At 45.2% G+C, this 26,896-nt stretch overlaps 1 protein-coding gene across 2 annotated transcripts; it reads left to right on the forward strand.

Moving 5' to 3' along the window:
• The first annotated feature begins 281 nt into the window (after window positions 1–281).
• Window positions 282–25,730, forward strand: CD151 (CD151 molecule (Raph blood group)). Of its 2 annotated transcripts, XM_075281327.1 has the most exons (9): window positions 282–405; window positions 14,727–14,817; window positions 15,309–15,500; window positions 16,593–16,667; window positions 21,439–21,459; window positions 21,954–22,058; window positions 22,978–23,136; window positions 23,299–23,385; window positions 24,436–25,730. In XM_075281327.1, the coding sequence occupies exons 2-9, from the start codon at window positions 14,734–14,736 to the stop codon at window positions 24,493–24,495; spliced, it is 783 nt and encodes a 260-aa protein (XP_075137428.1). In that variant the 5' UTR covers window positions 282–405; window positions 14,727–14,733; the 3' UTR covers window positions 24,496–25,730. The 2 variants fall into 2 exon arrangements, with proteins under 2 accessions (XP_075137428.1, XP_075137429.1); XM_075281328.1 differs by lacking the exon at window positions 21,439–21,459.
• Window positions 25,731–26,896: the final 1,166 nt, after the last annotated feature.

Here is a 26,896-nt window from a genome sequence, read left to right on the forward strand (position 1 = left end):
TACACTGTATGACACGGATATATGTAAAATAATATACTGTACACATTATTATAAATATATATAGTCAATACACTGTATTTACACACTATTAGATATAATACACTGTATATACACACTATTATATATAACACACTGTATACAGTCACATAAGCTTCTACCACTAGACCCCTGCTGCCTGCAGTGCCGCCTGTGAGCTGCAGGTGGCGCCTCCTCTCTCGCCCTCGCCTCACACGCTGGGTCTGTGCAGGGTTAAGCCGCTGAGGTGTGGCTTGCTCGCCCTTCCTCTCGCTCCGGGCTGTCCTACCCTCAGTGTCCGGAGGATCTTCTCTGCTCGCGGTGTCTGTGAGATTTATTGCCGCTGTCAGGGCTGGTACTGTGACCCTAGAAGGAGCCAGAAGAGCCGGGGTGAGTGCTGTGAGTGTCCGGGGCATGTGCTGTATATAGTGTACAGGGTCTGGCTGACTGCAGGGTGTCCTAGGAAGTCTATGGAGGCAGCAGCAGCAGTGTATACAGGTGGTCACAGTCCTCCAGTCACATCTATGGGGGACCTGCTGCAAGTGGTTAACCCCTTGTGCTACTCCTCCAGGGTGTGGTGTACACTCAGTGCTCTGTCTATGTATGAGAGCCCCCTCCCCATGTTAAAGGGGTGTCCTCACTAACAGCATTGGTCCCTGGCTGTCCAGACATTGAGGGGGTTCCTGGGACCCCTGTGTGTATCTATCCATCTCCTATCTATCCATCCTCATATCTATCTATCTATCTATCTATCTATCTATCTATCTATCTATCCTCATATCTATCTCTATCTATCTATTCTATCTATCTATCGGCCAAGGCCCCACGTTGCGTTGTGGAAACGCAACGGAAAATCCCTGTTTTACAACACCAGAAAAGCGTATGACATCCTGGTTAATCTGCACATTGCAGGAAAAATTGAGCTGCGGAAAAACGGTGTTTTAAAAAAAAATTGGAGCATTTTCCCTATAGATTTAACAAGGGAAGAAAGAACACAGCAATAACGCCATGAAAAACATTGCTGGAAAAAACACAATGGGGCCTATTCATTAAGTCTGACATTTTTTGGTCTAGTTTTGCGCCACAATTTCTGCACCTTTACAATATATTTTTAGACTGTGCACCAAAAGAACAGAGAAATACAACCGGCTCAACACTTTAGAGAGATGTGACCCGGAATGGGCAAGGGTTACGACCCATTTAGGAAATAGGATGCAAAATAGACCAAGATCAAAATGGTGAATTTACGATACTTTGCATTGCGCGCCATAAATTCCCGTCGTGTGCCACGTATTTGTCGCCTCAATAAGCGAGAGATGATTTGTGTTTGCTTATGTTGTGCCAAATATTGTAGGATTTTTGATGCGGGCGCCAAATATTTGTTCTTTACAGCCTGCAAGGTAAGTTTTTGTTTACGGGCTTTGTGCCGACTATTTGTCACATGGAGAAGCGCAACACGTTTAGGTCCGCTTGGGGGACCCCTGAACAGAAACCTATACCCATGAAAAAAGTGGTTACCTGGGAAACCCGCGGACACCATAAACTATAATGGGGTCCATGTGGTTTCCGCTCTGTTTTTGCACGAAACATGTGGAGGACATGTTTATACCCATAGACTGTCATTATGTTTAAAACTGCTGTCACATGTGAATGAGGCCTAAGCGATCGGGCATATCTGCACATGATATGATATAGAGGTGGATATGGACATTCTTGGACTTATCAGGGAGATGTCTGGCCACGATCTCCAGAATCTGCATTCCTGGGGAATACCTTTCATTCCTTAATGCTGTAACCTGACTTTTTTTTTGTCACATGTTCAGAATAGTTATAAAACACAACAGTGCACTTTTGACATAAGGCCCTATTCACATTTGTGTTCGGGAAGTCCACTTGGGGACCCCCCCCCTAAATGGTAACCTATCCGCACAAAAAAGCGGTTACCTAAGAAAACCCACGGACCCCATAGACTATAATGGGGTCCATGTGGTTTCCGTTCGGTGCAAGCAGCACTTTTCTTTCTGCATGTTTCGGACCCCATTATAGTCTATGGGTTTCCTTAAGTACACTGAACACTTTTTTTCTGCATATGGGCTTCCATTCGGAGGGTCCCTGAACGGAAATCTGAATGCAGATTTGAATAAGGCCTAATACGGCCTTTTTATATGTGCAAGCAGGGAAAGCAAGGGTTAAACGGCGCCTCGAGGTGCGTGCTGCGACTTGTATGCCATCTGAGATGGGCTTCTTTGTTAATTCTTGTTCTTCGGTGGAAATCTTCTTTGTGAGACTCTTGCTCGTATCTCATTTTTTCCTAAAATGTCACGCTCACGCATGATGGAAATATTTCCGGAAAGGTTTCTCCATAAATCTCCAACAAAAGCCACCGCTGTCCCCTGGATATTGTGCTGCATATTCACCAGCACATAGTTAAAATCCTCAAAAGAATGAGCGGCGCTGGCGATATCTTTGTTGCAATGTTAGGTTCTTCTGGCATGGAGATGGTTAAATGCATAGTAGGAGTATATATGAGGCTAGGGGTACAGGATATGGGCCGTGGGGTTGGCATGCTAGGAATGCTAGGACTGGTGACTGTCACTATAATGGCTTCCCTCAGGGCGCTACTCCGCAATAGGCAGGTAAATATGTCGCCTTAGGAGACTGCAAAGGAAAGGATCCTGACCTCAACATGAGGCCGCGAGACGTCTTTATTACACAAGGTGTAGCATTCAGATAGTCTACAGGTAGGCCCGGCATGTAGGTGTCAGGTAGGATATGGAGATGGTAACCAAATTAAAGGCCTATGAGGCTCTATGGGCCAGGATAGAGGGCCGTTACGATGCACCTAGGAATCCCTGCGTTCCTTGGATAGCAATTCACTACAGTGTTTAAAAGGCCGTAAGGCAACGCTTCCCCTAAAATTTTGGTACTTTATCAGGAACAAGACAACAAATAGGTGGCGTGCATTTACACTAAACATGCTTAAAAAAAATATTGCCAAGTTTATTCAATATTTAACACCTTGATAAATCTGGTATAGCTTAAGGGCTAGTTCACACGAGGGAAGTTGGCAGCGGATTTTGGCACGGAATCCGCCTCCAAATACGCTGCCAAAAATGGCTCCCATTGACTTCAATGGGAGACGCTCGCTTCTTTTTTCCGCTAGCTAGTGAGCTGCCCTATTCTGCGGCTGAATAGGCACGAGGCTCCGGCCCATTCATTTGGGCCTAATCCATAGCGGGATGCTGCGACAGGATGCCAGTGCACTGTACCGGCGTCACGGCGCAACAGATTGTGTACACGCGGAGTTCATTTAACTCCGTGTGAACTAGCCCTAAGGCCCCTTGTTGCAAAAACACAGTGGTGAAAAAAAAAAAAAAATTACAATATCAACAAAATCATTGATATTTTGGGTAATCTCATCCGCTCATTTTGGGGAGGGGGAAATGGAAAATCCACATTTTCAGGATCTAAATTTTTGCATCAAACGTTTCCCCTTTAGATTTAATAGGAGAAGGAAAACTGCAGAGGAAATGGGAACCAAAATTCAATGAAAAAAAGTTGAGGTGTAAAAACGCACTACGTGAGGTCTTAGCCTAACTCTAGGCTCAGATTAGTGTTTCGGTTTCCATCTTTCAGACACCGTAGTGGGTAATGGCTTTCTGCCCGGTTTCCGCCCTCCTTGTTGGACTTTTCTCTACGTCTAAGTGGAATGAGGGACGGCGTTTCGTACGGATACTGTGAACCTATCGTAAGACTGTGTTATCCCTTATTACAGATCTGTAATAACAGCAGACACCCATATTTTTAATAGATCCCTGTAGGACCAAGCCGCAAGAAATAGAGCTGATCCTATTCCCGTCTGTCATTCCGTTCATGGAGTCCAAAAAAAACATGGACGCAACTTGTATGCTCTCCATGGACTGACTGATCCATTTTTACAGAACCTATAGTCATATACATGGGGCCATAGATAGTATAGGGACTATATGAATGCAATGTTTTGGGTTCATACGGTACAGGGGCTTCTGGTCCTGTATTGTGAATCCTAAAAGGTAGTTTATTGCCCACCTCTGCTATATTGGAACGCCTTGTGGTATTATATACATCTTGGCAGTGTGTCTGTGTCCCGGGCAAGATAAGCTCCTCTTTGTTGTCGAGCGCTCCGGTACTTTAGCTTTGCTATGTCCAAAGTCCACTCGGGGTGTTATGTTTCATATACAATGGGTGTGACGGGTGCAATTCCTAGTAACATTCATCATACTAAGGCTGGATTCACATGCCACACTTATTTTCTGGTTTCAGTTGCCAAGGCGCAGCTGTATACTGGTTTGGATAAAATCCCTAAACATTATTTTTGCTTACTTATATAGCGCCATCATAGTCCGCTGCGTTTTACAGACGTTGTCAGTCACCGTCTCATATAGGGCTCACAATCTATATTCAGGATGTTCTTGGAGTGTAAGAGGGAACCGGAGTATTCGTCGGAAACCCACACAAACACAATGGGGGCCAAGGTGAAGGTGAAATCAGGACTTGAGTTTGTACAAGAACGAGAGCCAGGTGAAGGTTTGATCCTAAGGCTTATGCACACAACGGTTTTTGCAACCCAATTGTCATCCGTGGGCCTTGATCGTGCCCTGTGAATAGACTAATTGATATTCATGTGTTCTATAATGTGACCGCCATGTCAAAAACTTACGTGGTCAGACACAGCCGCCATGCAGATAAGGATGAAGTGTATAGGTAAGGTATACTCGATTCCTTGGCAATCCAACTTTGCCATCCTTGAAGAGAAGGCGAACGGCAGTCGCATCCAGGGTGGCACTGGCTGATGTTGGGACCGAAAATGAAGCATCATTGTGGCTAGAGCCGTGGCTGCTGGTCTAGACTTGGCGCTGAAGCCCGGTGAGGTGAGTAGTAACACCTGTAGATGTCACACGTCGCTCAGATGTGTCCTCAGGGTGTGACTTTATACACAGTAATTACTATATATAAAGCACCTACAGATTCTTTGTCAGTGCCGTGTTCATAGTATGACTGGAAAAAATAGCTCGGCACGCACACTAGCCTTTGTGTAAGATCTACCAGGATGGCGGTGTGAACAGAGCCTTCACTGTACGTCCATTAAGGCCTAATGCACACTGAGGAGTGTGGCCCTGAAAATCCTGGCCTGGACTCAGTTGGGAGACCTGGACTCTGCATCTTAGTGATCTATAATGCTTGGAGTCTTTGCTTCATTGCGACTCCGCCGTGTATAGCACATGTCACAAGTAAAAAAAAGCCGCTGCAGTATTTTATCTCCTTCAACAAGTAATGCTGCAAAAAAAATTGCAAAACGCTGTGGCGGAAAGCAGTGTAATGAGAACGCAGCCCTGTCCCGGTTCCCAGATTTCCTCTGGGAGATCTTAAGCTGGAGCATTTTCTGCAATTTGCTGAGGTCAGAATTCCTAGGCCTAAGTAATTGCTGAAGACAGAAGAGATCAGGAGCGCTGTTTGTATAGCTTTAACCCCTTCCTGGCCAAAGGGGGGGGGTGTTACATAGGAAAAGCAGGTGGCAGCCGAAACTGCAGCAATGAGCAGGCAAAGCAAATAAGATTGAGTACAATGGAGCTTTATTAGCAGTGTGTCTGTATGATGTCACATGTACATGATTGTATTACATTAATATGTTGTGTGGTTTCTTAATACCGCGACTATAGCCTTACCCCTCGTTCACATCTGTGTTGGTATTCCGTCCAGGGGAATAAAAAACATGTTTTACAGTACCTGCAAAGTGGATAGGATTCTGGCTAACCCCATCCACACATTGCGTTTTTGTAAATTGCTGCGGGTCAGTTATACGGAAACGCTGGGTTTAGGTAGGTATAATGGAAGCAGAAAGTCTGTAGAGGAAAAGCGGATTTTCTGTGAAAAATGCTGCTTTTTGGCTGCGGCTCACTTCATGGTTGAGATTAGCCAAATCTTTGTTTGGCTGACAGATATGTCACTTGACTCCCCCGTACACATGTATGTATATATACACACTGTGTGTATAGTCAGTAGGAGAGGGGATTAAAGGGATTCTACCCTCAAAACTTTTTTTTGTGGATAAGACGTCGGAATAGCCTTTAGAAAGGCTATTCGTCTCTTACCTTTAGACGTGGTCTCCGCCGCGCCGTTCCTCAGAAATACTGGTTTTTACCGGTATGCAAATGAGTTCTCTCGCAGCTATGGGGGCGGGCCCCAGTGCTCAAACAGCCATGAGGGTGTCCCCACCCCTGCCATAGAAATGTCTCCAAGCACCGCCTCCTTCTTCATCCGCCGCGTCATGTTCAATGTCTTCTTCCGGCACAGGCTTGTAACCGAGCAAAGCAGACTGCGCAGGCGCATAGGCCACGGGAAAATGGCCGCTAACCATACTGTGCAAGCGGCCATTTTTCAGTGACCTGTGCGCCTGCGCAGTCTGCTCTGCTAGAAGTTACGAGCCTGCGCCGGAAGACATTGAAGATGATGTGGCGGGCGAAGAAGGAGGTGGCGCTTGGAGACACTTCTCTGGCAGTAGTGGGGACACCCTCATTGCTGTTTGAGCACTGGGGCCCGCCCCCATCGCTGCGGGAGAACTTATTTGCATACCGGTAAAAAACAGTATTTCTGAGGAACGGCGCGGCGGAGACCACGTCTAAAGGTAAGAGACGAATAGCCTTTCTAAAGGCTATTCCGACGTCTTATCCACAAAAAAAAAAAAAGTTTTAATGGTAGAATCCCTTTAAGACGCTGCCATGTTATCTCGATACCTGCACAGATTTTTCCAGGAGTGAATTCTAGGGGGGAAAAAAAGCATCTTGCCGGTTCTGGTTGCAGTTTTGCAAAGTAAGGGGGTTAATCCGGGACGGTTTACTACATACGGATTAGAGGCTATGTCTGCATATGGACCTACGGCTAAGGGTGGGTTCACACTATCATTATTTAATGTCCATGGCTGTCGTCCGTTATGGGAAAATCCACTACAAATCTTTCACATGTGAACTGATCTGACACTTCCTCTGCTCCTTTCTATAGGAGACTATAGACATGTAGTGATTCACAGGAGGAGAGCTTGTGGTGAATCAGTGGGAGACGTGAATCATTACCTCAAGGTCGTCCCTCATGGAAAATTCTTGGGATTTCCTTTTGACTTCCTTCGCTCCCTATCGACATTTCTTGTACGTTTGTACATTGGGGCAAAGTTAAGACTAGTGTTTTGTATGCCAGTCTTAATAAAGGCCCCGATAAGTGCAGGGCATGGATGATTTATGAATATTTTACACCACAGTCTTGTAATGATCCTATAACACATACCAGACCCTCCCTCCGCCTACATCAATAGAATAATGTGCACCCTATTAGTTTAGTCCTGGCGTCTTGCACCGTCAGACTACATAATCCCACTCGGCACGCTAAGTAAAAATGAATTCTTTCACATCGGTCCTTGTTCTTATGGAGTAATGTCTTATTTTTGGAACATGCACAGTCAGGCCCGTTTCATCAAAGCTTTAATGAAACCAGTCTCCGTATACTTACAGAAAGAGTCTGGGGTATTCAGGTAACGCTAGGTTCACACTAGCGTTCGGGTTTCCGTTCTTTAGGTCCAACTGGGGACCTGAAAAATGGCAATCCTATTTGCTTAAAGAGCGGATACCCATGGAAATCTGTGGACCCCATAGACTATAATGGGATCTGCTGGGTTTTCACCCAAAACCAGTGGAGAGAAAAGTCCTTGAACAGCCAATGAACACTAGTGTCTGACTCCGACTCTTGACAGCCAGCAATATAAATCCTCTAACTTGTGAATAAGTTGGTAATTAAAGGGATCCTGTCATTGGATACCCTTTTTTTCCTGACTAAAACGTAGGAATAGCCTTAAGAAAGGCTATTCTTCTCCTACCTTTAGATGTCTTCTCCGTGTCACCGTTTGGTAGAAATCTGGGTTTTGTTCGGTATGCAAATGAGGTCTCTTGCAGCACTGGGGGCGTCCCCAGCACTCAAACAGCACTGGGGGTGTCCCCAATGCTGCCAGAGAACTCTCCAGCGATGCCTCCATCTTCTTCTGGAACGGGTCTTCTTTGCGTCTTCTTCCAGCGATGGCTTCAAACTTCTAGGCCTCGGGCAAAGCCGACTGCGCATGCCAGCGGCCACAGGAAAATGGCCGCTTACTCAGTAAGCTGTGTAAGCGGCCACAAGAAAATGGCCGCTTACACAGCTTACTGAGTAAGCGGCCATTTTCTTGTGGCCGCTGGCATGCGCAGTCGGCTCTGTCCGAGGCCTAGAAGATGGAATCTCAGGACAGAAGAAGACACAGGAAGAGGGCGTTACAGAAGAAGGAGGTGGCGGCGCTGGAGAGTTCTCTGGCAGCATCGGGGATGCCCCCAGTGCTGTTTGAGCACTGAGGACCGCCCCCAGTGCTGCGAGAGAACTCATTTGTAAACTGAAGAAAACCCCAATTTCTACCGAACGGCGGTGCGGAGAAGACATCTAAAGATAGGAGAAGAATAGCCTTTCTTAAGGCTATTCCTACGTGTTAAGTCAGAAAAAAAGGGTATCCAATGACAGGATCCCTTTAAATGTCTTTAGAACCGTGGAAATTACGGTTTTGGGCCCATACAAATAAATGGGTCAGTGTGGTATCCAGTAAGAACGCAGCTGGCACACTGAACTAGGACATAGACGTGTGTGTGGGCCCTGACGCTGGGGCCACACGTTGTGAGTTAATGTACCCTAAGTCTCTAATGTCAATGGGCAGCTTTGTAAGAACTTGGGGCTGCAACATAAAAATAGAAATATCTATGTAAGTAAAACCTGATAACTAAACTCTGGTTTACTAACAGACGACTCTTACATATCGGATTGAGATCCTCCGTGTCATTGACTCACCCTGCAAGGTTTGCAAAGTTGCCCATGAATCACCAGTGTGCACAGGGGCATAGTTCGGCACTTCTGTGTCTACAGACCTTTCCTTCCTCCTCCTTCCTATCAGGATAAGAATGTGTGTAAGTGAGTAGGTGGCGGGGCCGTGTTATGTATGACTGGGTAGTGCTGTACTCCAGCAGCTGTGCTGGCAAGCCTGTACCTGCACCATATTGTTTATCCCGGTGGGTCTGCCAGCACAAGAATACAAAGACGCTTTATGTGGGTTTTTGTTTTTTGTGTATATCCCAGCACTTTGCAGTTTCTTCCCCTGTTTTTTTTCCATCGGGTATCCGCCCAGTGCTGCCAACTCTCTCCAGCTGCCCTGTGTCTCCTCCTCGGGTTTTGCTGTCTCGCTACCCTTTCCTCTCGCCTTCCCCCCCCTCCTTATTTTCTGGTTATCAGTGTTTGGTTTTCATAGTTTTTCTTCACTTTCTCACCCCTGTCCTTCCTCTACCACAGTAAATATCCACATTGACCTGTCTGTGTGTGCTCAGCACTGTGTACACGGGGAACAGCCAGAAAAGTCATCTGTAGCCTGTACATACAATCCCGGGAATGGGCCCGGTTCACATCTGCGTTCGGGTGTCCATTTGGGGACCTATACACATTAAAAAGCGGTTACCTAAGGAAACCTGCACACTCCATAGACTATAATGGGGTCCATGTGGTTTCTGTTCAAAACATGCGGAGAGCAAAGTGCTGCCTGCTGAACTTTTCTCTCCTCATGTTTCCTGAGAGACCACACGGGTCTATGGGGTCCGTGGGTTTCCCAGGAACCGCTTTTTTTTATGCGGATAGGTTTCCATTCGGGGTGTCCCCAAGTGAACTCCCCGAACGCAGATGTGAACCGGGCCATACAGCGCTGGCCAACTTTAGAAACCTAAATGGGAGTGTGTTAACTCTCAGTATATGGTCAGCTGACTTTGGTAATAGAGAGGTGCGGGGTACATGGCTACCATTGTTCTATTCCCTATCCGTATGTCTTGGAGTGTGGAGGAAACCGGAATACTTTGGAGGAAATCCATGCAAACATGGGGAGAACATGCAAACTCCTTGCAGATGTTGTCCTTAGCTGGATTTGAACCCAGGGCTCCCTGCTCTGAGGTACTTGGTTGGGGCTTTTTCCCGCCAGGGGGTAATTTGCCTTAAAAAGATTGAGAAACACTGCTATAGGGAAACTGGTGCCAAGACTTTTCTGTGGAAGCGGTCTTGGCATGTGGTGCATTACTTGAGACCCCGGGCATTTTTCTCTGCAAGCAATGTTTTCCCATTTGGTCATCAGTTGTGTAAAAACTCTGACTATAACGTTGATTCATAAAACACTTGCCATGATAAGCCCGGTGTCTACTACTGTAATATTTCTGGGCTGCACCTTGGCTGCTCGTGTGTCAGAATGTCGGGAAAACAGCCAGACGTAGCCAGGAGTCTAGTTATTATATCTGGCCGCGCAAGTGTTCAGGAAGAGCTTAGCAATGAAGAGGGTGGAGGAGGATACCCTGACTACATGGTGGCGGAGCTAATGATGTCATTAGGAACTTATCTCATATCAATATGGATGTGACATCAAATCCTAGGGCCCGGTTCACATCTGTGTTCAGGTTTCCGATCGGGGAGTTCGCTTGGGGATCCCCATCTGCATGAAAAAGCGGTGACCTAAGCAAACCCTTGGACCCCATAGACTATAATGGAGTCCGTCTGGTTTCTGCATGAAACTCTGAGAGAAAAGTGCTGCTTGCAGGAATTTTCTCTCCACATGTTTCATATAGAAACCACACGGACCCCATTATAATCTATGGAGTCCGTGGGTTTCCTTAGGTAACCACTCTATTTTATGTGTTCAGGGGGTCCCCATTACTAAACTTCTCATAAAGTGGCCATTTCTGGGAAGTTGTTGGGGTTGCGGCACCCCAGGGGTGCTCTAACCCTGATCCACTACTTGTTAGCATGGCCTCCATATTCCAGGGTTGTCTGTGGTGAGACAACCCCTTCATTTTATTTTTTATTTTTGTAGATTGTGAGCCCATATAGCGCTCACAATGTACATTTTTCCCCATCAGTATGTCTTTGGAATATGGGATGGAAATCCATGCAAACACGGGGAGAACATACAAACTCCTTGCAGAAGGTTTTTTGCCCTTGGTGGGATTTGAACACCAGGACTCCAGCGCTGCAAGGCTGCAGTGCTAACCACTGAGCCACCGTGTGGCCCCCAGACAACCCCTTTATTATTTAGTACAAAGCAATGCTAGAACTATCTAAGCGATTCTGCTCTACAGTGATCACCCCCAAGAGAAAAGGAAGGAAATGCTTTCTGTGCCCGGTTTCCATCCTGACTGTGCAGTTTAATAATAACTTGGAAATCTAATTTTATGGCCGCACTAATAGAAGAAGCGTTTCGGCGGGTCCATTCCTACTGTGACTTATATGGATGGATAGTAGGTGATATGATGGCGTCCGTGTAGTTGTCCCCCAACTTTCACAGTTACTACTGAACAGAATATATTTTTTGCTCAATTTTTTTGACATGAAATTGACATGTCCCATGGAAATGAATACAACAGGAGAGGGCATCTGTAACTAGCTTACTTTTTTTTTTCTTAAATGTAGATGGTGAGCTCCATATAGGGATGTTTTTGGAGTATGGGAGGAAATCCACCCAAACATGGGGAGAACATGCAAACTCCTTGCAGATGTTGTTCCTGGCGGGATTCGAACCCAGGACTACAGCGCTGCAAGGCTGCAGTGCAAACCACTGAGACACCGTGTTGCCCCATAGGGACCCCCTTACTTGTGATCAGTGGGGATCCTGTGGATAGGGAATACCAAAAATGCAGAACCTGAGGGCGGTGCGTAACCCTACCAGACGTGTGACCATGGCAGTAATATGCTATTCCCAGCACCCGCTATTTTTAACCCTCGCTTATGTCTGAGTTATTTTCTTTTTGTGACCCAAGCAAACCTATCTCTTACACAAAGGAGAGTCGCTGTGCAGAAATAGCTCGTCGTCTGCTGTGACGAGACTGTGTATCACTAACACCATAGTATACCGGTAGTGATACTGTAGTGAAAGTCTATATCGGGGGTCAGTGACTGTCGGCACTCCAGCTGCTGTGGAACTACAACTCCCAGCATGCTCCATTCACTTCCATGGGAGTCCAAAGAACAGAACGAGTTGTAGTTTTATGGATATACTGCTGCAGCATGAACACAACAAAAACCAAAGCAAAATCATCGGAAACCTTTTTAATAACTTTGCATTGGTTTGTGTTGTCTCCTGTGATAAGAAGTTTAACCATTGCAGAAGTTGGGGTTCACTCTGCTACGTCTACACGGCACATGGACATCTCCGTTGGTCAGTGCAGATTTTTTGGCAATTCGCCATCTGATTGGCATCGATCCATTCCTTAAGTGAGTCTCCGCTGGGTGTGCCAGTCCTCGACAACTGGGCCGATTCCTTCACCACGTCTGTCACCTCATTGTCTTACATTATAAGGCAGGAATATTCATGGTTACATCTATGTGAAATGACGTCTATATATTTTGTCATTGTATTATCTATATAATGCCAGGTTTGTCCCGTTTTCTGCACCGGCAGGGTTGAATAGGGTGGGCATTGTTATAGGGTAACGCGCCAGGGCCCTCAACAATTCCTTTTCTGTATGCCAGGCTCTGTGTGCCAAGGTTGCCTCTCCTTTTCCATGTCGGCACACAAGAACAAGCACAACAGGCTTTGTTCTCCAAGAAATGTCCGCACTCACGAGGAATGTACAATTTCTCTTGGTGACATATTGAATGTCAGGCATGGGAAGGGGGAGGACAATGGATGGTGTGACAATATTTACCCACCGAGGAGACGAATTCCCCAGTGCCACATGTAGACTGATACTCCGGGCCTTGTTCTCCGGGTACAAAGACGGCTACTCATGGGGCTCTTGTGAGAAATGTCAGCTTGTGGCGAAATGTGCAGACCCTATACCTTTGTACACAGTGGGGGCACGAGTGGGAAAAGTCAGATTTAGTTAGAGGGAACTTGTCACATTGAACATGGTGTCTAATCCGTGTGCGGCATGTTATAGAGCAGGAGGAGCTGAGCAGATTGATATAGTTGTGTTGGGAATTGTTCAGTATAACTTCCATTTCAACCTTTGCGCCATTTAGGTTTCGGAGTCCAGTGGGCGGTGCTTAGTGATTGACATCGCCAAGTAGGACCGCTCCCCCTTGCTCTATACTATGTCATCCATAGATAGGACTGCCTATACAACATGAAAGGTTCCCTTTAAACAAACCAGCAGGGCAGCCTTGTGCCCGCTCTCTTTTCAATTTCAGTACAGGATTATGTACGTGGATGTGCAAAAGTTGTAGGCAGGTTTAAATGCTGAAATAGAAGAATGGTTTCATAAATAGAAGGGTAACAGTCTATTGTTGTGAAAGGACAAAAGAGAAATCTTATCACATCCGTATTGGGTATGGCCGTCCTTTGGAGGAGGAGCCTGGAAGTGATGATACGGCCCCTGCAGAGCCCTGATCTCAACATCATCCAGTCTGTCTGGGATGACATAAAGAAACAGAAGGATTGGAGCAAGCCTATATCCACAGAAGACCTGAGCTTAGTACTCCAAGATGGCGGGAACAATCTCCCTACCCAGTTCTGCCAAAAACTGTCTGCAAGGACCGAGAAGAATTGATGAAGGGCAAATGTCACACCAAATATTGATGGGATTTAGATTTCTCTTTTGTTCATTCGCTTCATTTTGGTAATTACCAACTACTACTAACTTCTATTTCTGAAAGTGTTCTCAGGCGAGGTTCACTCCTGCGTTGGGGTTTCCAAAAGCCTAAACCCATTCGGCTTAAAAAGCGGTTACCCGCAGAACCTATAGACTATTATAGGGTCCACATTCAAGCAGAATTAGGGACAGAGTGCCCGAACAGTCACTGAGCAGAGATGTGAACCTAGCACCCCCCCCCCCCACAATAGTTTACATGTTGGCATAGGACCCATGTGAATGCCTGTGGCACACACACACACACACACATACATACATACATACATACATACACACACACACACACAAACACACGTACATAAATACACACACACAAACACACGTACATAAATACACGCACACACACACGTACGTACATACATACACGCACACACACACATACATACATACACACAAACACACGTACATACATATGACTTGTTTCCCATTTTCTATGGTCTTCATTTGGTACACAAAAGGGTTTCAGAGCCTTTTTCGGCTGTCAATAACTTAATATAAATACGCGCATCTCGGTTGCTCTGTTATACTTAAATTGGATTTCTTCCTCCATAGATTACGTTTGGATTGGATTAGGAGAATAACTGCGCTCCTCTGTGGGAGAGGCGGCCACGTGCTGTCTCGTCTTGTCTTCTGAATGTCTCATTGTAATAGATCAGGACAGCTGGGGTGACTCATGTGCGGGTCTAGTGACTCAGACAAGTGAAGAAATATAAGATTATACTTCAGAAAGGGTTAATTTTTATAACCATATTACATGACTATCAAAAATTTTCTCCAAGTCTTGGAGTTGGTGGCCTGTCCTTTGTGGGGTCCGACACCTGACCTGCATGGTGAGTTGTTGTACAGAGTCATAAGTGGCCGCTCCGCACACTGTGTCTCCCATTCACCTGGAGCCCCAGATGTTGGACACCCCATCAGATCTGTGGGTATGGGACGGGCACACGGCCATCAATGAATCTCTAGGGTACAATATTCCTGATTATTATTTGTGTCTTTCAGAGTCACCATGGGCGAGTACAATGAGAAGAAGGAGACCTGCGGGACAATATGTCTGAAGTACCTGCTCTTCACTTTCAACTTCTTTTTCTGGGTAAGTAGCTGTGCCGTTCTTACCGCCATCTTGCCACGGCCTGGGCTGTACGGTGACGGTATGACCTCTGATGGCGGCTTGGCTTCTAATCCATACTTTCACAGAGGTTGAGATCCTTGTCTGTCTCTGTGTCGTCTTCTCTATGGCCCGCCGTTGTGGTTGACCATGTAATGCATGTCATGTTGTATTGTGTTTGTTCACAGACTAGTGTGACTACCGCTAAGGCTGATAGCCATGACTAGCCGGCACATCCAGCCATAGCACCAACACAAAACACACAGACGGAGCTGCAAACATGTAAACTGATATATTTAATATATTTGTAGATAAAAAAAACTTCAGTAACCACAGGGGTCCAACCCCGACCTGAGTCTGTGGCCTTTTGCAACTGGACAATTGCCGTCATGTTTGGTTATTTCTTAGATTACATGACTTACACCACCATTGTTTGCGTTTTGATGTTTCACCTTTCATGTCTCTCTTATACACAGCTGGCAGGCCTTGCCGTCATGGCAGTAGGAGTGTGGACACTGGTCCAGAAAAGTGACTACATCAGCCTTCTACAGTCCAGCATGTACGCCGCCACGGCCTATATCCTCGTCATTGCAGGGGCTGTCGTAATGGTAACCGGCTTCCTTGGATGCTGTGCAACCTTTAAGGAAAGAAAAAGTCTGCTCAAAGTGGTGAGTGTTCACACTTGTGCAAAATCATGTACAGGATCTGCAATCCTCTGACCAAACACATTCATGTCGGTCAAACATCTAATGTGTGCAGGGCTTTCCTACTCTCCCTCAATGGCAAATGTTGGGGGAGAGAGAAAGGACAGCCATGTTTGATTTTGAATGGCCAATCCTTATATCTTTGGTACCCTGACAGCAGTTTCTGCCCTTTTACCTTTGGGAACACATGCTTGCTCGATCAGCCAGGTGGTGCATGCAAGTGTATGGGAGAAGTCGGTAGGAATTGCTGTCGGCCATTACATGTATATAGCCATGCTTCGTTCTCTCAAACATAGTGAAAACTGCAAAACCGTAGCAAAAATCTAAGGGATTCCTCCTGCAAGTTCCTTAGCAAAATACACGTCAGATTTGTCTGGCCTATATTACAACCATGTTAAATTATTTCTCCCACTTTGTGCCGTCTGTGTCCTTTACCTTGACAAACAGGCTGGCCGTAGGGTTGTAACGCGGGCACATAGACTGGCGGCATTTGTTAAGGTGTATAGAAGTGTGAGTGTGTTTGCGGAGGGAGTCTGTATCCTGAGCAGGTTTGTGTAATGCTAGTGTAATGTCAGGAATGTCTGTCTCCTCTCCCCCCTGTATACAACTGTTAGTCACTCTCTCTCCTGGATGCTATATGCGTGAAGTAATTGTACTGCCACCTAGTGGTAGAAATGACTACAATTCAGCTGAACCTTCCTTTTCCTCCCTAACATTCTTTTGTTATATTTTGGAAAGAGTCGGCCGCCTACAGTCCTCCGCCATGTGAATGAGAGGGCGAAGTGACCTTTTGCATCTAATGCTACTTTATTAAGGGCTTGTGTTAGAGCAAACCTGTCTAGCCGATGTTTTGTAGTCTTGTATAACTGAGACTGCCTACCCAGACATCTGAATGTCAAATCTATTTACCTATGTAGAAGTATGGGGAAAGAGGTGTATCATTCAGGGGCCTAGGAAAGTTGGGTGACAACCTTTTGTGACATATGAAACCATGAAGTGTAGCCATATCTATGTGCAGGGATCTCGTATTGATTATATATATTTTTTTCTTTTTAGTATTTTATCTTGTTATTGTGCATCTTTATCCTGGAGATTCTGGCAGGTATCCTGGCCTATATATACTACCAGCAGGTAAGTGCACACTGATGAAGAACCAATGCCCTGATGTTTTTGTTTGTCCTACTAGGGCATATGGTGGTAACTGGGGTTGTCCACTCATTGGTATCATAGGGCTACACGTTGGCGTAATCACACAAAATAAGATCACAATGTCCTACACCAATGTGTAGCCCTATGATACCAATGAGTGGACATCCCCACTTTGCACAGAATGATTGTGAATTTGGTTGTGTTGTGACATTAACATTGCCATAAATGTGATTAGAGAGTCAACAGAAATACAACCCCGTGCGATAACCTTCACTATCATTAGTTATGACCATGCAATATTGAAGGGGTTGTCCTGGAATTGGAGCAAGGTGTAAAATAAAACCAAGACTATCCTGGCACATACTCAGTTCTTTAGTGACGATGGGGCAGTAAACATCAGATACATGTGCTGTTAAGCTAAGGTGTACTGCCCCAGGGTCATTGTAGACGTGTACCGGCACTAGGTGCATCATACATATATCATGTAATATGATTAGACAGACTAGACATGGATGGACTTAATATAGGAAATTTGGGCATCCACCCATAAAGACCTGCTGTTGGTTTGGTGTCCCAGATTCACATGACAGACTCCCTTTTAAAGGGAGTCTATCACCAGGGTTCGTCGAACAGAGCGTACTGCGCATGCTCAGTAAGGTCTGTACAGCCCTCCGACGTGCGAGTGAAGTCATCCAGGCTTCAGAGGGCTGTAGAGACTTTACTGAGCATGCGCAGTACGCTCTGTTCGGCGAAGACTTCGAGGAGCAGCCTCGAAAATATGGCCGCCGGCCGGCATGCGCAGTCGGCTCTATTAGTGTCTCGCTGCGCAGGCGTCGGGGGATGACGCAGAAGTAAGACGACGAGAAAAGGGGAGGATGCAGTTGAAGAATGAGGCGTCGCTGGAGAGAGTTCTCGGGCAGCAGTGGGAACGCCCCCATCGCCGTTTGAGCGTTGGGTCCCGCCTCCATTGCTGCGAGAGAACTCATTAGCATACTGGTAAAAAACGGGATTTCTAAGGAACGGCGTCGCGGAGACCACGTCTAAAGGTAAGAGACATCTAAAGCAGAAAAAATAGCTATTTAGTGGTAGAATCCCTTTAATACTCTTTTTGCCCCTCCCACACCCCAACTTCCTTCTTTGAGGGCTAGGGAGCTAAATGGAAATCTTGCATGCCTTGAGTTCTTTCCTTGAAGCAGGTGTATTAGAGCAGTATATGGGGTGTAGCATTTTGGAGCAACAGAGCCGACCCCCGGTGCTCCAGACTGCTCATTTGCATATTATGAAAGGGATAAATATCTTGGCAGTGAAGGCCCAAATTTTCATAGCGAAAAGGCGTTACATTCAAGTGAGCCGGACCTATCAGTATTGCTGGTTTAATGTGCTTCACCCAGGTAGACTCCATTTAATAGCTTTATACATAGTATGAAATATTCCATATTCAAGTGTATGTTGTAAGATGCTGACTTGCAAATTAAGACTATAGGATAGGCTTCTAATATCAGATCACACACCCACCCACCGGTCAGCTGAGTGAAGGGGTCACAGCACTACAGTAAGCACTGAATTGAACAGGACTAAGCTGCAGTACCGGGCAGAACCACTACCAACTGTGTGGCGCTGTGCTATGTCCACATTAAAGGAGATTTATATTTTCATAAAAGAGATCTCTTTAGCAGCATAAGCACGGACCTTTTATCTGAACCATTCCTCCTTATACTGTGTGTCTTTAGCTCTTGTATGTAATTACCCGTTGGAATCCTGGTTCTAGACCGCCCCAGGCCAGTAGGGGTGTAATTCAGTTTTATTAGATTAAGTAAGAGGGCACATGTGGCGGCACGCTCATGCATGGTGAATTGGTAATTACATAGCTTGTGACAGGCTTCCCTGACTGCAGACTGCGCGCCACCCACACCTGCCAGGGATTAGGAGATGTCTGTCAGGAACAGATATGTAACCAAATTTACTCATTACTCATAAAGAGAGGCCCCATAGAGACCTTGGCGCTGCGCATTTCCTTGAAATAACGCGTGTGTGGGGGTGGCAAGAAGTAAGACAATTTAAAGAAAAAAGTTTTCTTTTAAAAACATTTGGAATTTTTTTTTTCTGCTCAAAAGTTGAAGAAATTTGTTGAATATATTGCGGTCTGTAATAGGTGACTGCAAGTCGTACACCTGGCCTAGACTGTCCGTCCATACCAGGGCCTGTGATATCGGTGGCCCCTTCTGCCAACCTGAATGGAGTGGGACAGCCACGCGTTTCGAGTGCTGTCCCGTTGTACCATGTGGCAAGCAGCTTCGTGCTCCACCATTCACATTTCAGCTGTCGTTGTTTGTGGAAGGGGGGTACGATGAGCGCCAAGCGGGAGACCTCACTACAGCCTGACACTAGGTTCACATCAGCGTTTGGGTTTCTGTTCTTTCGGTCCACTGGGAACCCGAAAAATGGAAACCCACTCCGTTTAAAAAGCGGTTACCCATGGAAACCCGCAGATCCCATGGATTAGAATGGGTTCTGCTAGGTTTCTGCACTGGCTGAAGCACCATGGGAACTGGATTAGGTAAATACACTACGACAGTGGTTGCTTGCCTAAACCAGTGACTGGCTGAGAGTTAAGCGGACATTTCTAGTGTGTTGTGAGGAACGAAGACTTAGGGACTAAAATGTATGGACTCCTAGGAGAATCCAGCCCTGCCCTCCAAATGGTCTTCGAAGCTCATATCCATCACCACAACAACCTTACCTTATCCCTCACTCACACAAGAGATCACAGAATACCCTTATTTAAAGCATACCTGAAGCTCTAAACAACTGTGCAAATGAATAGTAAGTGTGAATATATCTTATTAAAGAGATCTGTTTCCTTCTCTACTTATTAAGCTGTTCTGCTGCTCCTTATCTTCAATCTGACTACTTGTTTACATTATATTCTTCTCTGTATTCAGCCTCACACACAGCTCTATGGAGAAGGGAGGGGTGGATGAGGATTCTTCTTGAGCTAGTTGATGTATTGCCTCATTCTGTGCACTCATAGCCTCTTATTTACAAACCATAGCAGTGCTAAAAGCGTAGTAGAACGTAAAAGCTGCAATTATTTGAGTGTCTTTTTGCATTGCCTCATTCTGTGCACAAGTAACCTCTTATCTACAAACCATAGCAGTGTTGAAAGCATAGTAGAGCATAGGAGCTGCAATTATTTGAGTGCCTTTATGTATTGCCTCATTCTGTGCATTCATAGCCTCTTATGTACAAACCATAGCAGTATTGAAAGCATAGTAGAGCATAGGATCTGCAATTATTTGAGTACTTTCCTAAATGCCACTTTTCACCAGCATCATATATATTATATTCTCATCATATTTTCACCCCCTACCCCCTCCTCCTTATAACATGACCTTAACCTCCCCGTAGCCCGTATCCTCTCGTCCTTACCGAGCGGAGACCCAGAAAGCATCAGATTAGGTTTGGCAGAGAAGCGGGTAAGGTAAATATCATTTTGTTATTTTCTATTAATTCCATTCCGACCCTTTTATAAAAGTAATTTACCAGTCGCACAAGCCCTTTAAGCAAAAATAGGTTTTTAATTTTGAAGGTATTGAAAATTCTAGACTCATTACACTAATTATACTTCCATAATTTCAGTAATTTTTTATAATAGAATATCATTATGCTCAATTGGGTTTTAATAAAGCAGAATGCTCTTTCCCTGCACAGCATGCACTTTTATATGGATTTTTAATAATTAGCGAAGAGGAATGAACTGCGATGAGATAAATTATGCGGGGTCATTGCAGTGTAAAGGGAGGGCTGCACAGCAGCGGATGCATGGCCACGTAGTGCCTGATATTGTATGACATCGTGGAAAGAATTATTTCTGGAAGCTTTCTGTCTTTCAGCTTTTCCAGATTCTTATTGGCGCTTTCTCCACAATCCAGGATCTGGGCATTTACCCCGTCTTGCTCCTCCAAGCTAAGGGACGCGCCTTCTCATAAACCAGAGGCACAACCTGCGTGGTGCCATGTAAAATCTATGCCAGATCATAGCTGTCCTATATTACAGGCAGCATTTACACTAGTAAATTGACCTAAATGATAATACATCTGGTGGGGAAGATGGCCCTGTTCATGCCAGCTTCCTCATCACCATAAAAAATTGCACTTGCAACTATTATGTGAGCGGCCACTTGCGAAATCCAGAAAACTTAAAGCACCAGAAAACTTCTGAAGGTGCCTGAATCTCTTGACCAAGGTCTACTGTGGCCACAGTACAGATATGTCTAGATCTAGGTGTCACATTATTGGCAGTTTTGTAAAACCACATGATTTTATGATATTTTGTCATGAGATGTCTGTTATATATACAGTACCTATGTGTGGCCACCCAGTGGCTGTAAGGTGAACTGCAGCTAGTCAAGGATTTCTCTAGCATGTTACTATATTGCATTGAATTAGTTTAATGATAACTTCAATTTATCGTGTCTTGTACATGTGTTACTCCACAAATATATGACAATAACTGATTGCATCCATAGTCTATAGTGAAGGTTGTCAAGTGGGGTGAAGTTTTGGGTGTCAAAGAAAATGTTAATCTGGTTCTCTACATAGTAGTCAAAGAATAATGGCATGTGCCCCCATCCTAAAAACAAGCTTGTCCCCCACTCTGCCCCTCCACTCGCATGCTGCTTATGTGTGTGCTACTGTATACATTGTACTTGTGTGTAACTTCCTCTGTCCCTATCTCTCTCTTCATGCGGCAGTGCGCTCCGTTCTGCTCACAGGTAACTCATGTACTTTCCTCAATGGCTGCAGTCCCCACGTTTTCCCATAATTGATATTATCACCTAGTCACAGGATAGATAAGTGTATGACTGCTGAGAGCCTCAGAGATGACTAGTTGGGGTCCCAAACCCCTGCTTGCGTGGTTGGTGGTCTACCATTCCCCCTACGGCTCATGTCAATGTTTATGGGGCTGATAGGGACACGTACACTTGTTTCTGCCGTCTCCATAGACGTTGAGTGTTGCAGCAGGGGGTGCATGTTCAATCTTCTCAAAGAGGTTTTTAGTTGATTTATCAGTCCCTATAATGTACAATACCTGTACATGCTTAATATTACAGCCGGTGTGACCGCTGCATTTACTACGTGGTGCTTGCATGCACCAGAATGATAGGAATCGGTACTAATGTAAACGCGCTATAGGTAGACTAAAGTTTGGACATGGAGTAGAAGACATTCTCCCTGATGCTAAGTCCTGCCTTCCTTGTCTCTGCAGCTGAATGATGAACTGAAGGAAAGTCTGAAGAAGACCATGATCACGAATTACAAGCAGCCAGGAGAGGACAAAGTGACCAATGCAGTGGACAAGCTTCAGCAGGAGGTGAGGGGTGTTTTCTGTATTCTCGAATCATGAGAAACCGGGTACACTGGGTCACCTTGTGTAGGGAACAGCAGGGTGTTTTCATGACCACCACTGAATTCACTTCATGGGGCTAAGACCTCTTGCAGACGACCGTGGCCGTGATCTGTGTGCGATCTCTATATTTCCCAAATAACACACTGACCCATTCTTTTCTATAGGCTCGTGCACACGACCGTGAATTCCACAGTCTCGTGTGTGGGCCAACACTCCGAGCTGCAAAATATAGAACAGATCCTATTTTGTGGCCCTTGATTCCGTGGCTCCTATTCATTTAATGAAAGGTAACCCTCCTGTGCCTCCCATGCTTTTAATTCACGGCCATCCGATTTTAGCACAGTCGTCTGCAACCGGCCTTATGGCAATAGCCAAATGAAGCAGTGATCGTGCACGTATACACCGCTCTAGTCATACAAGGTATTTGGGAACCTCCATTCTCGTGATTGCTGATCCATTACTATGGAATTCTGGTATATTACCATAGTATTTTTTTTCTGTTCAGTCTGGAGGACCAAGCAGAGGAATACCCAGTGCACTGTCAGTGGACTCTTCTAACAAAATTTAAAGGGATTACTGGTTCTGGGGGGCATTTTTGATGCCGGTGGTCTATTCTCCACATAGGTCATCAGAAAGGTGAAGGTCCGACACGTGGCCCCTGCACTGATCATTCCTCATACAGTTTGTGGCTCCATACACTGTATATAGTTCCAGCGCCTGGAAGCTGCCAGGAATAGCTGATCAATGCAGGGCCTGGGTATTGGACCCCAGTTGTCCTAAGGATAAGCCATGAATATCCTAAATGATAGAAAACCCCTTTAAGAACTATCCTCTACTCCCATTCCTTGCCACTACTTCTAACTTGCTTCTTTCTCTTCTTTAGTTTAAGTGTTGCGGCAGTAATAATTCCCAGGACTGGAGGGAAAGTGTCTGGATAAGATCTCCAGAATCTGAGGGGCGTCTAGTTCCAGACAGCTGCTGTAAGACTGTGACCCCTAGATGTGGGGTCCGAGAACATCCCTCGAACATCTACAGAGTCGAGGTGAGGAGCCATTATCTTAGTGTTTATTGACAGCCACTGGACTTAGGAACGTCTTCTATAATAATGTAGAAAATAAGGGTGAAGTAATACATGGAAGTAATGTGATATAATTGTCCAGATGATATCACTTACTTACATATGACTCATTTCTTCTCTTCACAGGGCGGCTGCATCACCAAACTGGAAACCTTCATCCGATCCCATCTGCTTATTATCGGAGCAGTGGGCTTAGGCATTGGCTTTGTACAGGTGACTTATATGCATTTATCTTTGTCTGAGCGCACATATATATATTCTTCATTCCTGATTTACCTGGAAGATTTTTCTTTTATACTAGCTCAGCACTCAGATGGAAAGTAGTAATAGTAGTGTGGAATTTATTAGTAGAGTCATCTGACGTTCCAGTCTAACGTCTTGGACCTACAACAGACACGGTCCAGGAATAGTAACGATAGCGCCACTGTAGGTCTAACCAGTCACCAAGAGAAAGGGCGGCCTTTACTTAAAAAAAAATTGGGGGGCAAGATGGTGGCTCAGTGGTTAGCACTGCATCCTTGCAGCGTTGGAGTCCTGGGTTCGAATCCTGCCAAGGACAACATCTGCAAGGAGTTTGTATGTTCTCCCCGTGTTTGTGTGGATTTCCTCCCATACCCCAAAGACATACTGATAGGGAAAAAATGTACATTGTGATCCCTATATGGGGCTCACGATCTACATAAAGAAAAAATAAATACATTTTTGGAATTTGGGTTGAGCCATTTAGCTAGACATGTACAGCCAGTATTCTCGTTTTACCCTGAATATTCGAGGTTCTGCATCAACATCAGTAAACCTATGACTAAAGACCTTTTTACATAGACAGATGATCTGGCTTGTTCTTGATCATTGCCCCTGTAAACAGGGAAGCGATCGGTCGACTTGACAAGCAAACGCTCATTTGTTGGCTGAATGCATCTTATATAGAAGCTGAAAAATGATTGTTGGCAGCACATCTGTAAGTGGGATTTGTTACTGACAACATGCCAATTGTAGGGGATGAACTGTATACATCCGGCGGGGTATCTATCTAATGCAGGGATAGGGAACCTTTGGCTCTCCAGCTGCTGTGAAACTACAACTCCCATCATGCTCCATTTACTTCCATGGGAGTTCCAAGAACAGCAGAGCAAGCATGCATGCTGGGAGTTGTAGTTTTGCAACAGCTGGAGAGCCGTACGTTCCCTACCCCTGCTCTAATGTCTAGATTGTGAGATGTTCCCGTTTAACCCTTGCTTCTTCTGTCTTGTATTTGCTCCTTAGGTATTTGGAATGATTTTCACCTGTTGCCTCTACAAGAGTCTGAAGTCTGAGCCATACTAAGATGTCTGTGGACTCGTATTATTGCACTCAGTCTGTTGACCCATAATGCCCTGCTGGTCTAATACGTTACCCGAGCAGCAGAACCTCATGACATAAGTTGCTTTCGACCTCCCACAATACCCGGCTGCTGCTGCGCTTTGAACTGTACATGTATAATCCACACACCGCAACTGTATCATCAGACTATTGATTTGTGCCAAGGTAATAAGCGAGACCGCAGAAGCCATAGTTTCTCATGGACATTTTCCTACTTTCTCAGACACCTAATGCCTCGATCGATCGTGTTGGTCACCTTGGTGTGTGGGAAACGTTAATGCGGCCATGTTATTTGGCGGATCCGTGAGTGTCAACTACTTCTATTACTAGAGGTGCACTATTCGTGGTCCCTCATGTCAACCCTGCCTTCTGAAAATCACCATCATTGCCTTAAAACCAAATTGTAAGCCAAATATGAAGCTATGCAGACGGTCATTGTCCGCCCCGATCAATGCAGGAAATAGGTTTTACCTAACAAACCGTGTCCTAAAGCCTCACAAGTCAAAGTGTCTGTGTTAACAAGTAATAGGCATTTTATGTTTTTGTCTATAATCATTTTTTACCAGCTTTTATAGTTCGCATCTTGTAAAATGTATCGCACTAGGTATCGGCTACAGGGACATTAACCCTAATAGAAAAAGACCCTAATTAAAAATCCTTCAACCTTTGGCCTGTGGAGGGAGGACTCATACATAGAAATCTATGGGCTTTCATATGGAAACCTATTGAAGTCTCTTCTCTAAATTCATGGGAAAAATGGTAGCGTGTTCCATCACGTGTTGTATGTTATGTACTATGTACCATATGTACACATGGTGTGACTACAGCTCCATATTGCATAGCCGTTGCGCTGTGCAGACTCTGTATACATGGCTTTGCTGTATACATGAGGTCCCTTGGTATATGGTAGCTGGCCTCTTCTTCACTCCCTTTAGCTGATGCCTTGTGCTTTATGTTTGCTCAGTCCTATTGAACATATCAGGCTGCTTGCATCATGGAGATGAGCAGATGGAAAGAATTTTAGGTAAAACATTTAGTTATGAGATTGAGGTCTCCTTACACCCGGGTCTATCATACTGTAAAAGAATACCTTATATATAGGGCTGATGCCTTACATAAAGGGCTGATGCCTTACATAGAGGGCTGATGCCTTACATAGAGGGCTGATGCCTTACATAGAGGGCTGATGCCTTACATAGAGGGCTGATGCCTTACATAGAGGGCTGATGCCTTACATAGAGGGCTGATGCCTTACATAGAGGGCTGATGCCTTACATAGAGGGCTGATGCCTTCTATATAGGGCTGATGCCTTCTATATAGGGCTGATGCCTTCTATATAGGGCTGATGCCTTCTATATAGGGCTGATGCCTTCTATATAGGGCTGATGCCTTCTATATAGGGCTGATGCCTTCTATATAGGGCTGATGCCTTCTATATAGGGCTGATGCCTTCTATATAGGGCTGATGCCTTCTATATAGGGCTGATGCCTTCTATATAGGGCTGATGCCTTCTATATAGGGCTGATATCTTATATATAGGGCCGATACCATATATATATATATATATATATATATATATATATATAGAGGGCTGATACCTTTATATATAGGGCTGAATTTCTCCATCAGAGGACAAGTGTCCCTTTTGCCCCCGTCACAGTGGTAGGAGCCATAATAGGGCTTTTGCAAACCTTGACACATACATTTTTTCTATTACAGGCGACATATGTCTATACATTGGCATACGTGACAAAGGCTCACACTGTGTGTACAGATCTTAACTTATATTTTATAGATAATTTATGGAAAATACATAATTCCCTGCTGCCTCTGGGTTTAAAGGGGTTGCCAAGGAATTTTTATTTAGGGGCTGTCCTAAGTATAGGCCATAACTATCTTACTGATCGAGGTCCAGACCCTATAGAGTGACCAGGCGCAGCTCCGCTTCTGTTGAAGTCTGTAGTACCAGCACCTGGACACTATACAGGGACTGTAGAAAACTGCATCGCCTCAGTGCTGTGTATAGTATGGGTGTCGGACGTGGCCTCATACAGGTGATCCATGTTGGGACTGCTTGTCTGCCGCCCACCAATTGTATATTTATAGCTTCTCTTAAGAAACGGCAAATCCTGGCCAACCCCTTTAAGAGTATCGTTGTCAGTGTCATTGAATGATTGACAGCCTGTCATGTATACATGATATACAGATAGCTGCAGGAGACCAGACTCCTAAGCCCATAATCCTTTCCTACAAAACTATATATCCGTCTGCTCATCCCATCCTGCACATTGTTCAACCAGACAGATCCACCGTCATGTTATCTCATCATGGATTTCTGATGTATAGTTGTCACACAGCCTGGA

The sequence above is a fragment of the Leptodactylus fuscus genome, chromosome 7 (assembly GCF_031893055.1).
Source record: "Leptodactylus fuscus isolate aLepFus1 chromosome 7, aLepFus1.hap2, whole genome shotgun sequence".
Lineage (NCBI taxonomy): Eukaryota > Metazoa > Chordata > Amphibia > Anura > Leptodactylidae > Leptodactylus > Leptodactylus fuscus.